Source organism: Hemicordylus capensis, chromosome 2 (genome assembly GCF_027244095.1).
Source record: "Hemicordylus capensis ecotype Gifberg chromosome 2, rHemCap1.1.pri, whole genome shotgun sequence".
Classification (NCBI taxonomy): domain Eukaryota; kingdom Metazoa; phylum Chordata; class Lepidosauria; order Squamata; family Cordylidae; genus Hemicordylus; species Hemicordylus capensis.
In genome coordinates, this window is record NC_069658.1 from 354,852,913 (window position 1) to 354,871,673 (window position 18,761).

An 18,761-nucleotide genomic window follows, 5' to 3' on the forward strand; every position below is an offset into this window, starting at 1 on the left:
ATAACTCATACAAGTACTAAAGTGCTTCTATTCCACTAATATCAAAAACTTTGGAGACAGCCTCCCCCTCTCTGGGCACACTGATTGATATCCTAATGAAACATTGGTGCTTTATGCCATGCACCAGTGCTATGAACTAGTTCTCAGCTAGTGACACAGGGATATGACCCTCAGGACATACTTTTAGGTAACACAGAGTGCTTCCAGGGGAAGGAGAGATAATCAAAATTTGCTCCCCCATGTAATTGCCACTGCTGAGCTAGTTGATCGCCCATCCGCAGCACTAGCACATAGCAGAGAATACTGATGCTTCATCAGTTAGGATGTCAGCCTCTGAATTTCTATAGAAGCAAAGTGAATCCAGGCATGGACAAGTACTTTGTGCCAGGAGAGACGCTGCCCTCTGATTCAAACAGCTGTGCAAATCCTGAACCTAGGTATAAAAGCAACCTACTAAAAGCTGACACACTCCTTGAATTCTGTGCATTCTTAAAGAAGCCAGAGTTCTTGACTCGGCAAAGTGTTTTGAACCTTAAAGACTCTCCCTGAGCAGACTTCACTTCCTGCACAATTACAATTGTATCAAGGTTGCCAACTACATTTTACATTGTGCCTCAGCAGTTTACAAGTGCCTTGTCTTTAAGTTAGTTTCTACTCTGTGGAATTGTATCTGTCTAGACTGAGGTTTGTGGTTATATTCACACTTGCAAATTCAGTTTTGAGCTTGTTTCCTCAATTTAGTCCGAAGGCACAGATACTAAGATATGTAGCATACACACATATAAGCAAGCATGGTAATGCTACATGCAGTTTCTGGAAAGCAGGGGTAAGCAGCGAGGTGGTAAAATTTGCAAATGATACCAAACTCTTTCGGCTAGTGAAATCAATGTTTCAATATTGGCAAGTGTAAAGTGACGCACACTGGGACAAAAAAACCCAACTTCATGTATACGCTGATGGGATCTAAGCTATCCGTGACTGACCAAGAGAGGGATCTTGGGGTCGTGATGGACAGCTCGTTGAAAGTGTCAACTCAATGTGCGGCAGCTGTGAAAAAGGCCAATTCCATGCTAGGGATCATTTGGAAGGGGATTGAAAATAAAACTGCTAATATTATAATGCCCTTATACAAAACTATGGTGCGGCCACACCTGGAGTACTGTGTACAATTCTGGTCACCACATCTAAAAAAGGACACTGTAGAACTGGAAAAGGTGCAGAAGAGGGCAACCAAGATGACCAGGGGCCTAGAGCACCTTTCTTATGAGGCAAGGCTACAACACCTGGGGCTATTTAGTTTAGAAAAAAGACAACTGCAGGGAGACATGATTAGAGGTCTATAAAATCATGCATGGAGTGGAGAAAGTAGATAGAGAGAGTGGAGAAAGTAGATAGAGAGAAATTCTTCTCCCTCTCACATAACACTAGAACCAGGGGTCAAAGAACATAAGAACAGTCCTGCTGGATCAGGCCCAAAGCCCATCTAGTCCAGCATCCTGTTTGACATAGTGGCCCACCAGATGCCGCTGGAAGCCACAGGCAGAAGTTGAGGGCATGCTCTCTCTCTCTCCTGCTGTTACTCCCCTGCAACTGGGTCATCCCATGAAATTGATTACCAGGAAATTTAGGACCAGCAAACGGAAGTATTTTTTCACACAACGCATAATCCACTTGTGGAATTCTCTGCCACAAGATGTGGTGACAGTCAACAATCTGGATGGCTTTAATAGGGGTTTGGAGGAGAGGTCTATCAACGGCCACTAATCGGAGGGCATGTTCTCAACTCCCGCTGTAGGCTTCCAGCGGCATCTGGTGGGCCACTGTGTGAAACAGGATGCTAGACTAGATGGGCCTTGGGTCTGATCCAGCAGGGCTGTTCTTATGTTCACAGATACTCTGATTCAAAGTTTTTTTCAGGCGATGCCTTACAACCATAGTTACAAAAGTCCATCAGGAAAGGCTACTGTAAATTTCAAAGAAATAAAGAGGAAACTGGAGTAGAGAAAAATAGTAATCATCCCTACTAGATACCACATTCATTTCCATGATCAGGCTTGCGGGGCAAAGGGAGACATGGACATGAGACATCTAAAGAACAGATCTGCAAGTATACAGCGAAACAAGTGGACATACATTTCAGAACAGTGCTCTAGAAGCTGACTTTCTGTTCCATATTATGAAAGTTACTACAGAATGAGAAAAAAGCACGTCTCTTTAAAAAAAAAATTCTTGTTTTCACCAAAAAGTGATTGCAAGTCACTTGGTGGTTTTTTGTTTTTGACTGAAATCTGCTCATATGCTTGAAATTCAAGGCTTGAAACTTCTATTTGGCCACACCCACAAAACAGGCAGTAGCCATTTTGGCTGTGTGGTGGCATCATTGATGCGGTCTTTGAGGCCTGGTCATACTGAGCATGGAGAGTGAATTTTCCTGTAATAACCAGTCCAAAAACAACCATGATTTTGAAAAATCCAGAAGGTACAAGTGGTTAGTTAGTTAGTTGTTTATTTACGATCTTAGATCAAACAGCAATACAAACAGAATATACTCAGAAACAAACGGAAACAAAAACTAAAATATTATCACATACATCAAATCAAGAACCTTTGGCAGTAGCTGATTGCTGTGCTCTAGCCTCTCTTAATTTGGTCAAAATATAACAGAATTTGGCAACCGCCAAGGATATTGTTGGGTCCCTATCTTCTAATAAACAGGTAAGAATCGTCTCCTCCAAGTGGCTTTTGAAACCTTTCAGGTACTGGGCTAAGAATAAGCCTCTTTCAGCGTTATAAAGCAGACAATGTAACAGTGAATGCTTCAATGTTTCGGGAGCAGATCCACAAGGGCATAGTCTCTCACCATAGGGTTTTCTCTCAAATTTCCCTGATAACATCGCTGAGGGTAGGGCATTCAGGCGAGCTCTTGTAAATGCCAAGCAAAGTTTTGGTGAATAGATTGTGTAAAAATAAGAGGCTGTGTCCCAATCTTTCTTAGCGCTTAGCAGTTGGGGAGGCCTATTTATAGAGGCCCTCTATAAATCTCAGAAAGCCCGATTGGACTTTTTCAAAAGCTTGTAGGTCTTTTAGCAGTCTAACCTGAACCCCGTATAGCAGCTGAGGTATCACTTTGGCCTGAAAGGCTTTAATTGCTGCCGGAATATAGCCACCACCTAAGGTACAAGTGGTGTATAGTGCCAACGTGCAAGAGCACAACAAAAAGCACATGGGGGGGGGGGATTGTGCATGTACCTACAGGAAAGAAGTGACAGAAAACTTGGGTAGATGCAGCGAGAAGAGAAGAGTCACAGGAACATAGCAAGCTGCCATATACAGAGTCAGACCATAGGTCAGACCATACTGCACTGAGACTTCAACAGATTTTCCAGCAGGGAGCTCCCAAGTGAACAAGCAGCATGACAAAATGTACAGAATGAGTTAAACTGATGAAGTTTGCAACCATCTTCCAGCTAATCAGATTAAACTTCCTTTGCAAAAGCCATTCCAAGTATTAATAAGACAGAATTAAGACAGCAACTCTAGGAGATTAGGATTACTGGGTGAGCAAGGGTAAATATCACTTCTCTAATTCTCTAACTAACTGAAATTAGTTATGTTAAACGTATATAAATGCTAGCTGAACAACCTGTCCACAGAAAACTTCTCGGCATCTCCTGACTGGAAGACAGAGCAAATATGGCAAATTACATTTTCTACCTCTCATTCTCTTTCTTCCTGTTTTAAAAACCTAAGAACATATCTCTTGTTTTTACTACTACTACTACTACTACTACTACTAACAATAACAAATAATAGTTAAGAATTTGTTTGTGGATTCTTTTTAATACATTTCAGTTCTGAACAATAATTTATAAATTCTGAATTCTTACTTCGAGCCTCTGAGTCTGGTCCTTTCCCAGCAGGTCACGTACTTCCTCATTGTAGATTTCCAAGTAAGAGACTCGAACCAAAAACCTGTAAGTTTAAAATACCAACAAACAAAAGCATACTCAAAATGAATTAAATCTCACAACTGAATACACAAAAAGCAAACTCAGATTAAATACACAAAAAGCAAAAATGCATGAAATTAGATTCCTTGCCAAGTTTAAATACACACACGGAGCATCTTTCCTACCAAAAGATCCTAAAGCACTTGAGGCTTTTTACTTTTATGCACTGAAGCTTACTAGTAGAAAGTTCAGTACAAAGGGAACTACTTCTTCACACAACATATAGTTAATGTATGGAATTTCTTGCCATGAGATGTGCAACAGCCACAAGCTTAATTTGATTTAATAGAGGATTAAAGAACTTCATGGAAAACAGCCATTGGTGGACCCTAATAGCTAAATGGAACCTCCATGTTCAGCAGCATGTAGATTGCTGAACTCCAGGAGCTAGGGACAAACAACAGGACAGCATCTGAATGCTCACATGGCCTGTTGGTAGTGTTTCTAGAGGCTACTGCTGGAAACAGGATGCTGGAATTAGATGGATCCATTAGGACTCCTCTTATGTAAGTATACAAACTGAATATTAGCAGTGAGGTTGGGGGGAGGTTAAGAGAGAGTCAGTGATTTACCTTGTATCTCCTTCTGCCTTTGCAATGTGCCCAAATATATGAGCAAAGGAATTTGGAATGATCCCCCTGAGCTCTGGAACTGCCCGGACACCTTCCATAGTAAATGTTTTTCCTGTTCCAGTCTGTCCATAAGCAAAAATGGTGCCTGCAAGGCAAGAAAAGTGGTTCCTCGTGATGACAGAGGTAAAAACATTATAATCCCTTGTTTGGTACCACCAGGGTTATGATTTATTGCACACACAAAGAGTGTGAACAACAACTTGCTCAACACATATACATGCCAGAAGTGGAGGATAGGAAATATGTGTGCTTTCAAGACAGATTACACATTTGCTCATGAAGTTTGTAAGGCTGCAAGAAGCTGACGCCAGTCTCTCTACAAGAGATACATTGTGGTTTGGGAGGTTTCAGTCCATGACTCAGCACACACTCCTCTACACAGCATAGAGCCCTATCACTATGGATGCAAACCCCAGGTCTATGTCTATACAGATTCTATCTGTGGATCAGATGCTTCATGAGGTGTCAGCATGGCAAGGGACCAATTTAACACCTTCCCCAGCTGCTGGTGTCAACAGAAAAACAAGTGGTTAAAGCATCCTTGGACCTGCTTATAGAAAGACTATGAAAACAGAACAGGCTTCTGTTTGCTTTTTGAGAATGAAGAATTAGGGCTAAACTATGTTACACTGCAGCTGCATATAAGGTTAGCCAGTTCATGCCTTCTCTGATGCAAGCAGCTCAGAAGAGACAGTGAATGTCTTTCCTTCACTGTGCCAATTGCTTCTCCCCTGAAATTCCTCTAACTGCTTTTACCCAGACCTGTATTAGCAACTACAGGCCTTGAACATGGAGAGCAGAGGAATTTGAGAGAAAAAAATAGCTGGCAGGAGTAAGTGCTGCCTTCCCCCACCCTCTGCTATAAAGCCACCCCTTCCAAGGGCATTTTTCAGCAGAGAAGGGGCCATAAGGCTAATGTTACATGCAACTGCAGCATAGTCTGGCCCTTTGCACTCTCTGGAATAGAAGCCTATATGTTATAGTATACGCCTTCCAAAGAAAATAGTTGCCTAGCAAGAAAACGTGTCACTGTGATACACAGAGAGCAAAATCTATTATCAGCATTTCTTTTTTAATGGCTGGGGGGGGGGGGGATACTGAGGTATTTTTTCCACATCAGCTGAAATGACCAGCAATAAACCTATGTCTTCAATTACACCCTCCTCTGCAGCATTCCCCAAGGAGGGCCTTTTTTCACTTTTCTTTTCATATGGGATACTTTATATGGGATACTTGAGTACAAGTACTAAGGCTGTGCACAGTGCTGGATTTAGGCACAAGCTAAGTAAGCTACAGCTCAGGGCACAACATCATAAGAGGCCTCTGAATTTTTTAAACAAGAACTAAATTTCAAGTTTTAAATATATTTTCAGGTATTTATAAGGCTAATACTGTATGAGAACTGTTTTTCATTGCATCTTTGCCAAGTAAAAATAAAGCTTTATATTTCCATTTTCACTGTCCTTTTAAGCTTGGCAGAGTTTTGGGCCTCAGCACGTCATAATCTGGCCCTGGCTGTGCATCAAATCAGGCCAATAATTGGACTCAATTATTCTATCAGAACCAATGAAAAAACTACACAACAGGGCCCAGTCCAACTGGATTTGATACAAATGGGCCCGATACACCCTGCATCAAACTGGATTGGTGGGGGTGAGTGCCTTACCTGGTGGCAGCACACTGGGCTCTCCTTTCTTTCTTTTAACTTGAAACGGTGTTGCCGAAATAGATAGCAGCAGCACAATTTTAAAACTCACCTCCCTGACAACCAGGCCTCCATTCCTGCAAGGCCAGTCATTTTTCCTTCACTAAGGCATCAGAGGAAAGACAGTGTCATAACATTACTGTCTTCTTTAGGAGCATTACTAGCCAGCTCCAGAGAAGAAAGCAGGAGGAGAGCCCACTGTACTGCCACCTGGTATGGCCTCTGATTAATTGGCTTGAGTCAACAGTGTGCCACTCTATCTAGTCAGCTTGATTCGATCCAGGCACCTCCTGGTGCACTGGCAAACCAATGAATTCAATAAGAACTTATCCAATTACAATCTTTCAAAAATGCAGACTCCTAGACAGCTGCACAAACATCCCACCAACTGCAAAAGGTACATGGCTATAGAATTAGGCAAGTCTTTCATCAAAACAAAAACTCAGGCCTGCACTCAATCCTTTCCCACTTCATTTTCTTTTGTAAAGTGAAGATGAGCCTACGTTAGGAAGTGATCCAATTACAATCTTTCAACAATGCAGAATCCTAGACAACTGCGCACACATCACACCAACTGCAAAAGGTACATGACTATAGAATCAGGCAAGTCTTTCATCAAAACAAGAACTCAGACCTGCACTCAATCCTTTTCCACTTGCCACTTCATTTTCTTTTGTAAAGAAATATATGTCTAGATCCATATACATGCAATCTTCACTCTACTAAGCATATTCAGGTGTTTGTATTTAAAAGCAGGAAAAGAAAGTGAAGATGAGCCTACACTAGGAAGTGCAATGGCTTCAAGTTGAAAACTATGATTAGATATGGTGTGTTACGGCATTATGCTGAGCTGATGCTACTCCTAATTCCACAAAGATGCCAACACAACAATCAATTTTACGAGTCTCACAGTTTTCTGCCCTTGGCATATTAAAACTAACCTGTATCCTTAACCTTTGGAAGTGATTTCAGTTTGGGCATTCCACAGTCTCATGGCAGCAACCGAGAAGGCCCGTTCTCGTGTGACCACTAGCCGAGCTGGCAGCAACTGAGACGGAACTCTCCAGACGACCTCAATGGTTTCATAATGAATAAGACATTCTCTTAAATACCCAGGGCCTAAGCTGCTTAAGGCTTTATAGGTTATAACCAGCACTTTGTATTTTGCCCGGAAACCAACTGGCAGCCAGTGAAGCTCCATCAGCAAAGGAATGATTCTGTCTCTCTGAAATGACCCAGAGACCAGCCTGGCTGCATTCTGTACCAACTGGAGTTTCCAGACTATGTACAAAGGCAATATGCTTAATTGATCAACTTTGTCAGCGCCAGAGAATCTTTTAGCACAATAAAACCAAGGCCTACGAGAACAACATGGGTAAAGGCAAAAGGATTCTGTGACAAAGAAAATAATCTGTGACTTAGACATGCAACTAATTATTTAGCAGGGAGTAAGCAACTGGCCTATCCAACACCAGCACAGCATTTCTCCAGTGGTAGCTGCTGGTATTTATCTTATGCGTTCTTTGGGAACAGGGAATCACCTTATTTATTTTTCACCCTGGGTGTCTAAAGTTCACTTTGAGAACATTTGTTGAAAATTGGTATATAAATATTCATAGTATAGCAATAGTAGCAGCAGCAACTATAAAATGTCCATTAATGTCTTTTAGTGTGGCTTCTTGTGATTGCCAATCAGTAGGTGGATTGTAAGAAGCTATCTCTATGCCTGGTAATCAAGTGCCTCCTGAGAATTTACCAAAAATCCCTGCCCAAATCTAAATTTGAAGCTGGGTAGAGATTTTTGGAGAGATCTCCAACTTCCAGATGCAAGTTGGTAATCAGGCATGGCGGTGGTTTCAGATGACACACATAACAAGAGTGCATGCTCCTCAGGAACCTCCAGTTCCCTTTTACTTACTCTGTACCTCCTTACAGGCAATCATGAGAAGCCCACCCACAGCCTTAAAATATAATGACTTTCTTGTTTAACACAATAAATATTTATTTTCTAGTTTTCAAACAAGAATTTATTTATTTTTGCTGGGAAAAACTCAGTTTCCCCAGCTTGTACATCTATTGCAACTAGTGCCTGTGCACTCACAAGTAATGAATGACCAAATTCCTCTTTCTGCACACTAGTACTATTTTGTGTACATTTTGAAATCTTTAGTGACTAAGCAACCCCTGTAGTGCCACTCAAAATGTAAGACCCCGCCTCATCTAGCCTTTTAATACATAAAAACCAGGTGAATAAAAGCAAGGTGATGTATTTCCTTACAGCAATGCCCCACCATTGCTTGCATCTTACACTTTGTTTAAAGGGTTAAATTTTTAAAAGGCTGTAATGTGCCTTTAAAAGTTCAGCAAACATCTCTCAAGCAAAATTAAAAAGCTCTGTCCATTTCAATTCCCAGTTTTCCAAAAGAGAAATAGACAACATTACTTGAATACAGGAAGAGAGACAGACAATAGTACGACGACTTCTCTTAGAGCAATTTCTTCTGCAACGAAATGCTCTCAGCCCTTTCTTGGAGATGCCAGGCAGATGGCAACTCCTGCCTGCAACCTTGGAGAAGCCGCTGCAAGTCTGGGTCAACAATACTGAGCTAGATGGACCAAATGGTCTGACTCGGTACATGACAGCTTCTTATGTTCCTAAAATTCAAACCTTCCTAACGTCTCTGTTGCCTCATATAGATTGGTTATGATCAATAAGGACATGGGAAAGGATCAGGCAGAGGTAAAAATGCAACACAATGTATTTTACACTACAAAATATGTGAATATATCTCAACAGTTGCATGATTGTGATAATTTCCCCACTGCTAATTACAAAAACAGAGGTGCTAAAAAGAAGCAAACTGTTACAGTAATTGATATTCTCTTGTTCTCTTTAACAACAGAATGTCAACTGATGTAACGATCTTTTTATGCATAACTATATAAAAAATACAATATATCAATAATGCTTAATGAAGGAGATTTTGCTAAAAAATAATGTTTACTTAGAAAAGGATCTCATCATTTTAATACAACAAATAAGCACCTACCATTGTATCCTTCAAGAACAGAGTCAATAATTGGTCGTGCAGTTAAATTATAAACATCAAGCTGTTTGCTCTCTGGTCCAAAAACAGTATCAAACGTAAATGTCTTGGGAGGTTCATTGGAAGAATCTGTTTTATGGACAGTAATAGTGCCTCGCATTTCATCCACATTAACTGCCATCTTGTAACACATTGCTTTCTCTCGCTCATTGAAAGGCCGGCAGCGAACAACAACCTTGACATTATCAGAACTGTCAGATTTGTCTGGCTTCTCAGATTTGTTGGTCTATAGAAAGAAAGAGAAGATGAACCATAATTAATGAAAAAGCAAGAAAGATACTGCAACACATATTTTATTTATTTATCATATTTCTATACCTCCTGATATATGTACCTCTAGGCAGTGTACAACATATACTGTTGTATCAAGTAACCAGAAGGGGCATCTATTTTGCCTCAACAAAGCTGATGAGGGATATGCTGCCCAGCAGTAGAAAATATACTTGGCATTTAAGAGGTTCAGGTTTGGTCACTATTTGAAATCTTTAGTACCGTATTTTACGGACTATAAGACGCTACAGACTATAGGACGCACCTTAATTTTAATCCAGTTTTTCAGGGTTTTAACATATTAAACTGTTATCAACTGTACCGAAAAGTCCTGCTACCGGTAGCGCCAGGAAAGGACTCTCAGCCTTGCTTCAGTTTGTTCTCCTTTCTTCTTGCCTCAGATAAGTCCTCTTTCAATTGCTGCTACTCCACTCCTTGTTTTCTCTTCAACCTGCTTCTGACTCTATTAAAAAAACAACAACACCTCTTTCGTTTCCCAGCTCTCCGCTCCTCACCAGTATGCACATACCAGATGAGGGAGCTCTGCTTTCTTAATTCTTTTCACTTTCTTCACTCCTGCTAGCTCCAGGAAAGGACTTTCAGCCTTGCTTCAGTTTGTTCTCCTCGCCTCAGATAAGTCCTCTTTCAATTGTTGGTACTCCACTCCTTGTTTTCTCTTCAACCTGCTTCTGACTCTATTTAAAAAAAACACACCACCCTCTTTCGTTTTCCAGCGCTCCGCTTCTCATCAGTATGCACATACCAGAGGAGGGAGCGGCTACCACTTCGGCTTTCTTAATTCTTTACACTTTCTTCAGCTGAATATGCTTGCAGAAAGTAAAACAGAAAGCTGAAAACAATGGTGTTGCTGGTGGTGATGTAATTGCACGATCGGGGAATCCACAGGGTGAGCTGGAGCGGCAGTCCCCAGGCTGCACAGAGTTAATAGCATCATTTAGCATTGTTTGCTGGGGGATACCCCCCCCCCTCGGGCAGGCTTGCGAGTAAAAGACGCACCTGAATTTTGGTGGCTATTTTTCGAGTGAAAAAATGCGTCTTATAGTCCGTAAAATACGGTAACAGGGATGAAAAGACTATTGCAAGAGACCTAGGGAGCTGAGCTTGAAACAAAGTGCCAGTGATAGTTGACAGCACTGAGCTACAGCATGTATAATCATAGCTGTGTACTATGCAAGTAATCACCAATTGCAAAGTAAACCAGTAGCTGTTAGGGAAGTTTGCATTTTGATGTACAAGATAAAGTCTTAAGGTTTATATTTTGAATTCATTCTTAAAATACATTGGACAAACATTGTATGCGCAGAACAACATTTTGCATTTTCAATGAAGGAGCAATGTTTTTTTCCAATCTCCCCTTCCCTCTGCAGCCACTCGTACCTCCCAAACACTGTTCCCTCTAAGGTGTGCGCATGTGTGAGCACTCACACATTTTCTGATGTCCACTTAGTTAATTTAAGATCCCACTCAGGAAGGCTCCACTCTGAATGCATGTGAACACACACTGCCTTGATACTGCCACCCAGAACAAAACTCATTCCGGACACAGATGAAAAAAATTAGGGAGAACACTGCTCTCAAAAATGGACACACAGTTTTCCTCTTCCCTCCTGAGGAAAGAGTGAGAAGGAAGCTGCCCAGGCAACTAGCAAAGCCCTTCCAAGCCACCAGATGAGGAAGAGTGATTGATCAGGACAAGCTGGCTCCACCCCCTAACAGCTGTGCATCCCTTAAAAGTGTCACTCATCCCCACCTGCAGGCTTACAGGTGGGGATGCAGTATGTCCCCAGATCCCTCAACCCTCAGGCGATATGCCCCCCCAAATCCCTCAATCCTCAGACACATATTTTCAGGAGGCACAAAAGGAAAGGGGAAATCAGCAAAAACTGTCCCCCACTGCATTGCAAAACATTATTTCCCACATGGTGGCATTTGTCTAGATGTCAGCAAAAGGACTTAGGAGGACTAAGGTTCTTCGGCCACCACCTGGATTCAGCCCTACTGAACACAGTAGGGCTTATTTCAAAGTGAAAATACAGAGGCTTGTGCTGTAAATAAAATACAAGAATCAGCACACAAGGTATTTGGGTGTATGAATAATGCCCATTAACACATCAATAATTAAATGACTCTTAAATGTATATATTCTTTCTATCACAATTTATAGAAAACAAAAGGATAATCTTGGATAATCCTAACATTTCCCCAATACTCCATTTTAGAGGGGCAGGGTTGGCCTAGATTGATTCTGAACTCAGTTTTCTGGCATGGTTCCCATTCATTTCAAAACTGCAAGGTCACAGATTGGCTTATTCAACCAGCAAGCAAGGTCTAGGCCATGAAGTAGAATAATTTTAAGTACTGATTATATTACTGTCCCTTATTATTGACTGATTTATTCTTAATGAATGAGATGAGATATAGTGAGAATAGCAGCAAATAAATGCTGCCAGTTTAAACACAAGAGACAAGCAATAATGACAATTTTTCTGAATGGTAATTTTGTTATTTGTATTAATTATGATGGTCCATCTAGAAGACAGATCAAAGATGCACATCACCGACAGCACATTTGACTACTATCACTAGCAAGACACCTTCAAAAAGATCAGCTGAAATATACACAGGAGTGGGTGGGGACAAACATCCAAATGGGCAAACACACCGAGTAGGTGCTATTGTTAGTGCCACAGACATGGTTTAGAAGAGATTTAAATAGGCACCGACGGCAGCCACCACCTGGCCTTACGTGTTTTTTATTTTTAATTATTATTGTTGTGGGCTTTAAACCGTTACGCGAGTGGGGCTTTGTTTTTGGAAACTGCCTCCCAGGGCGAGATGAACACGAGCAGCCCTTGAGGGCTCATTCATGGGGTCGCCCCCCTCAGCCCCCCGCCGGAGCATAAGCCCAGGGCCCAGCCAGGGACCCCTCCGCGCCTCCCTTCCCCCCCCCCACGCGCCTCCCTCCGCCGCTGGTGCTGCGGCCCTCCCATCCCCCAGGCCCGGCTCAGCGCTGCCCCTGGCAACCGAGCCACAGCGCTCAAGGCGAAGCGGGCCCGGGCAGCAGCACGGACGGGACTGGCGGTTGCTCACCGGCATCTTGCCTGCGCTGGACTCCGCCGGGCGAGGCAGCCCCGCTCTGGCCCGAGGAGAGGGCAGGGAGAGACGCAGGCGGTGGCAAAAGTGGGCGCGTTCGCGGACACAAAGTACCGTCGCCTTTGCTACACTAGTAACAATAACCAGGACTACTGCGCTTGCGCCGCCTGAAGGACCGAGCATTGCAAGCCGCCCTTCCCTCCACGCCTGCGTCATGCAGAGGCCTCTCGGCCAATGAGCAAGCGCCTCCACGGGCATTCGGCGACTATTGGTGCTGAATTGCAGCCAATGAGAGCAGCGCGGCCGCGGTCGGTAAAGGTAGCAGCAGTAGGAGGAGTAATATAAGCCGGAATGATATAGCCCCCCCCCCCCGCCGCGCGAGGTTAGAAGCGCAGGTGGTGCGGACCTGGAATACAGGAAAGCATCATCAAAGCAAAGAAGACGCGGGAGTCATGTTCAAGTAATCATGTACCGCCTGAACTGTGATCTCTGCAGAGCCGCTCAGGACATAGGCTTTTGAACTGGTTTGGATAAGCTTGGTAGGTGAAGTTGTTAGTTTAGCAGCACCCATCACCGTTAAAGGTTGAGCGAGTTCCTGCTGTCCAGTCCCTCTCCTTTGCCTCATCCTCAGGTCCTCGGTGGGAGCTGCTGCCCTGGAGACAGCAGCCGAGAAGTGATATCTAATGAAGACGAGGGAAACCAAGGCAAGGACGTTCTGCCTCCGTTCCTCATTCTAGACTTTAATGTTATGTTATTGTTATGATTACGATCTTCTGCAGGCTTCTTTGAAATCCTCTTAGGGCTATAAAGCAGGATATAAATGTTTAAATAAAGACACAAATAAAACTTCCAACTAGAGGACGAACAACTTCCATTTCTCGAGAATGTTGCCCATATCCCTCTAGCTCAGAACGGTCAACACTGACAAGCGACAACTCCCTAGGTTTTGCGGCAAGCCTCTTTCCTGATCCTTCCTAGAGATGCTACAGTTTGAGTCTTGGATCTTCTGTCTGCAAAGTGTTTTCTTTACCATCGAGTGAAAGCACACACACACACCCCGCCCCGCAGCTCTCAAATAGACTGACAGCAACAAGCCATCGTCCCCGCCCCTGCCTCTTTCGCCAGCCTAGGTGCTGCTCTTCCACCTCACAACTTTGCCACTGACCTCAGCTGCTGGCGGCACATCCCTGCTTCTGGGTATTGCACGGCTCAAAGCAGAGGGGAGTGTGCAGCACCAGCTGGTCTCTCTGCTGAGCTGGTGCTCTTCTGTTCCCGCAGACAAGTTGGATGCGTGGCAGGGGAGAGAGAGCTGAAGGGCTGCTGCTCATGCAGCAGCAGGGGAAAGGCCACTCAGCTGGCACTGTCAGAGAGGGACACTCCAAACCAGTGGCTTATCTAGGGAAAATAGCGCCTAGGGCAAGCACTGAAATTGCGCCCCCTGTCCAAACATCTGACACCCATCTTTCAGATAACTTTACCATAATATCAGCTCAAAAATACAAGTCAAGCTCGTTAATCTTTTAATATTTCAAAAACTATTTAGCAGTGGACGTAGCCAGACCAAAAAATGATGGAAAACTACACATTTCAATATGATGGGGCTCATGAAATACCCAAATACTATGTGGAGATGTACTTGGAAAACTAAACAGAAGTGCCTGTCTAATTCTCTACTATGCATTGTAGCATCACTATTACACACGTTTTAAAAATAAATGGAGAATTTGACTTTTCCCAGATACTCTGAAAATAATTAAAGGATATGCAGAGTAAACTGTGTCACTGCTTGGAATATATTCTAGTCTTTCAGAAAGACAGTTAAAATGAGAGAAAGAGAGCAAGAAACTCCCAGTGGGCCTTAATACTAAGGATTTCACACTGATTCAAAGACAAACTCACCATTAATAGCAATATTATTGACATCACATTTAACTCACTTATCACAAGACGCAGAGTAAGAGCAAATGAATACAATCCTAGCTCATTAGCTTCAGCTCATTATTCACAAGCCCTGATTCTCTGTACATACTGCCAAACTGAATATGTGTACAGTGATTTATATTATATTGAATTAAAAATAATACTTGTAGTCCCTTCGGGGGGCTTCCTAAAGGCTGTGTAGGTTCTGCAAATGTTCCCCCTCCCCCTGCTGGCTTCTAGGGCCTCGCAGGGACCATTTTAGCATGTGTCATGGCCATTTTTTAAAAAATGGCCTCTAAAAACAAAATGGCCACCACGCATGCTCAAATGGCCTCTGCGAGGCCTGGCCTGGCCTAGGGCCTCACAGAGGCCATTTGAGCATGTGCAGTGGCCATTGTGTTTTCAGCAGCCTTTTTTTAAAAAAAAAAATTAGAAAATGGCGCCCCCCTTCAAGTGGCGCCCGGGGCACGTGCCCTGCCTGCCCCACCCTAGATACGCCCCTGCTCCAAACTACCCCGCGAGGTGAAAACAGCCAGCGGTGGCGGTGCACCTAGCAATGGAGGCTGGCGGGGAGCAGGTGGTGCCTTGGACTGGCAAAAGATCAGCAAGGGGTGTGGCCAGCGAGGGACTGGGGAGACTAGAGCATGGGGGGCGGGGCTAGAGATGCTGCTGCAATGAAAATAGGGTGGTGGGAGCAGCAAGCAAGTGAGGTGATATGTGGGGTGCCTGCAGTTCCTGCCTGAACCTGTCGCCTCACCTGGCCTCACTGGGGAGTTGCCCCTGCAGGTAAAGTTCTGGCTCCCTAAACACTTGGAATCTCATCCTGATTACTTCCATACTCTTCCTTCACCAAACATTAGGTAATTTGGGATAAACCAAAGCAGAAATGTAAAAACAGAAGCTTGGGAGGGGATGTAGAAAGTAAGCAATTACCATTGTGCCACTGAATATAATTATGTATTATGTATAATTATGTATATATTCACTGTGCCATTGAATATAATTATGTATTGTTTGAGAGAAGCCACTCAGAATCTTTCAAAACAATAAATGTTGCCCAACTCATTAAACTAACTTCTACAACCTCACCTGTGGTACAAGGAAAAAGTCATTTTAATTCTACAAGCAAATTACTTTGAAGGTAAGTACATCTAAAATTGGGATTCAGGGCAAGCTTTAAAATGACCAGCTCAGAGGTAGAAACCAGTAGGGTTGGTTTAAACCAGCTAGGTGACTGCTTGTATCATTTCCTCATAGAAAGTTTAAGACTGAACCACAAAAGCCTCAAAATAAGCCACAGAATAAAACATTCATCCTCTGTGTAGCAGGGAACTCTGAGCAGAGTTTCTCCTGATTTTAGAAGATGAGAGGGTTACTAATGAGAGTGGGGTTTGATAAAGAATAGCTAGGCTCACAATTATTCCTTGATTGACCAAAACTGTAGTTTTTAGAGAATATTGCTCTTCAATATTTTATGGCTTTTATTCAATGGCCCACATGTCATGCAGGCTTAGTTAGGAACAAGAGCTCCACTTTTGTAAAGAGCCCAGTGCAATGCACAGGGAAGGGGATAGGGATGTAATTTTCACTTCTCTTCTCTCCCCTCCTTGCAAAATCCCTTTTTTGTCATCAGGAATATATCCCTGAGGGTTCCTTAGTCTTGAGCACAGCTAGTTTACAGCTTCCAAGCCTGCATAATGTGTGGGACAACATTCGTGAAAAAAGCAGGTGCTCATTTTTTACATATCATGAAGTATATGTCATCACACACACACACACACACACACTCATTATTTTCAAATGCTTGGTAAGTGTGAGATATTAACATTTCAAAATCTGGTCCAAACATAACAGTCTCATTGGGCAAGGCTAGCCCATAAGAGCAGCCTTGTCAGCCCAGATCAATTAGACTCATGTATTTAGATTGATAATCTGTGCCTTTACAAAGGTTTGAAGCAGGTAACAAAACTATTTATTTATTTTATTTGCTCTATTTATATCCCATTGTTCCTCCAAGGATCACAGAGCTATGTACATGGTTATGTTTATTTTCACAACAACCCTGTGAGGTAGGTTCAGCTGAGAGATAAGTGTCACCCAGTGACCTATATAAGTAGTTCCTAGTTTGAAAATATATATACACATCCCTCTTATATCCTTTCCAGAACATATATATAACCCTCTTATATCCTTTCCAAAAAATGAACAGGCTTTTGGCAAGTCTCCAATAAAAGAATTCTAGCTATGACTGACAGCTAATGTGTTTACATATTAATCTGTTTGCCAGACCGAATATGTATTGCACAAGCTTTACTTCAGCAGGCAAGAGACTGTGGCCACATTCAGACGTAATGGCTAACCACAGTTAAACCTGGCCGGGGTTCCAATTCTTAGCTCCAATTTGCACTGCAGATGTTCACCAGCCAAACTTCAGACAAACTCCCTGCTGCCCAGCTTCCAAGGGCAATCCCAGGCAGCTGTACAGCCAGACTCTGGGCAAAGCATCACCATGTCAACTACTTGCGATTGGCCACAAGCTATTAGGGGTGTGTCAAGCGTGATTGTGCATTTCCTGAGCAATCAACCCTCCCTCGGTAGGGAAAGGGATTGAAAGCCCTTTAAATTCCCTGCAATGCCAGCACTTTTTCTGCCTGCTGACCCCCCACCCCCATTGACTCCACACCCCAAAGCACCATGCAAACACAAATTCTGGGGTGGTTTGGGGGCTGGGGGAGGGGTAGAATTCCGCTTTCATTGTGGGAGGGGAGGGGGAAATCCACATTTGCTAGCATGGGAGGGCAAAGATGCTGGGGGAGGGGGTCTGTCCCACCATGACTAGGGAAAAGGTCATGAGGGGAGACCCCAGCAGAGCAGTCCAAGCAGATCCATCACAAACCCACTGCAAGCAGCTTGCTGCCCAGTGGGCTCACACTCTCATGAGAGGGCCAGTCTGTTGGGAATATGGCTGTGTTTTGTCCACCAACAAGTGATCCCCACCTGTGGAATACGAGCTCACAAATTTAGCTGCCCACTTAACCACTAATGAACCCAAGGGGGCCCTGCTATAAGCACCCCAGAGGAGATCCTCACACTCCATGTGCCATAGCCTGGCCACGTGCATGGCTGTGGAGTGGTCCAATGGGACCATACATTTACACAAATTTTGAAATCCCGTGTCTACTCCATCTGTGCACCGTATGCAGATAAGCAGGAGCAGGGAATTGCAGGAGAGGGCACTTGCAGGAGAGGGCTGCAGGCAAGGACACATCTATACACAGGTGCAGACGGCCAGACAGGGGCTTGTTTCTGTGGCGCCTTTGCTGCCATCCCTGGATGAGGGAAGCAGTCTCTGGGATACACCTGCCCACTGCTTCCCAAAACATGGCAGCACAGCACAATTCTACTTACAGCGCCCGTGGCCTGACACTCTCATGAGCGGGAATAATCTGCATGGGCTTTGGTGCCCACCATCATCATCACAGAGGAAGTATTGCTCCAAAAACTGGATCAATTCTGATCCTGCTGGCCCTGCTTAGGAGTAAGCCACAGTTGTAAAAAAAAAAAAAAAAAAAACCAGACCCACCCCCTCCAGGGGAAGGGGCTGGACCCCATTTCCCCACCCTTTCTTTGTAAAGAATAGAACAGATTCCCCCTAACCCCACCCCCACTCCTTTCTTGTGCAGACTTTTGCATGCACCCGGAGGACATCTAGAAGCTCCATGTGTCATTGCCCAGACAGGAGTGGAGAGTGAGGCACTGGGACGGGCCTTTACACCCAGTCACGGTCCTGAGTCTCACCCCGTCTGTGCGCCGTGTGCAGGTCTGCATGCACAGGGAATCTTGGTTGAGAGGAGCCCCTGTTCTCCAGCTACCCCAGGACAGCAGGGTGGCCATTCTGGGGTGCTGGCATGAGTGCACATGTACACATGGGTGGATGTGCTGGCAGGGGGTACGGTTTTGCAGGAGCTTGTTTACAGTTCCCGAGATGGAGAGCAGTCTCCGG

The 18,761-nt window shown here is 43.8% G+C and overlaps 1 protein-coding gene across 10 annotated transcripts in view; it reads right to left on the minus strand.

Moving 5' to 3' along the window:
* KIF3A (kinesin family member 3A) overlaps nucleotides 1-13,053 on the minus strand; it is a 45,786-nt gene extending 32,733 nt beyond the window's left edge. For 6 of the 10 annotated variants that reach the window (XM_053296264.1, XM_053296263.1, XM_053296261.1 and 3 more), the window contains exons 1-4: nucleotides 12,836-13,053; nucleotides 9,398-9,680; nucleotides 4,583-4,727; nucleotides 3,888-3,972 (exon numbers count right to left, since the gene is read on the minus strand). In XM_053296264.1, coding sequence (XP_053152239.1) covers nucleotides 3,888-3,972; nucleotides 4,583-4,727; nucleotides 9,398-9,680; nucleotides 12,836-13,021 — 699 coding nt within the window. In that variant the 5' untranslated portion in view covers nucleotides 13,022-13,053. Of the gene's footprint in view, nucleotides 1-3,887; nucleotides 3,973-4,582; nucleotides 4,728-9,397; nucleotides 9,681-10,046; nucleotides 10,194-10,239; nucleotides 10,419-12,835 lie in introns of those variants that run through there. The other 4 variants (XM_053296265.1, XM_053296266.1, XM_053296267.1 and 1 more) reach the window with 4 other exon arrangements.
* Between the last annotated feature and the right edge of the window lie 5,708 nt (nucleotides 13,054-18,761).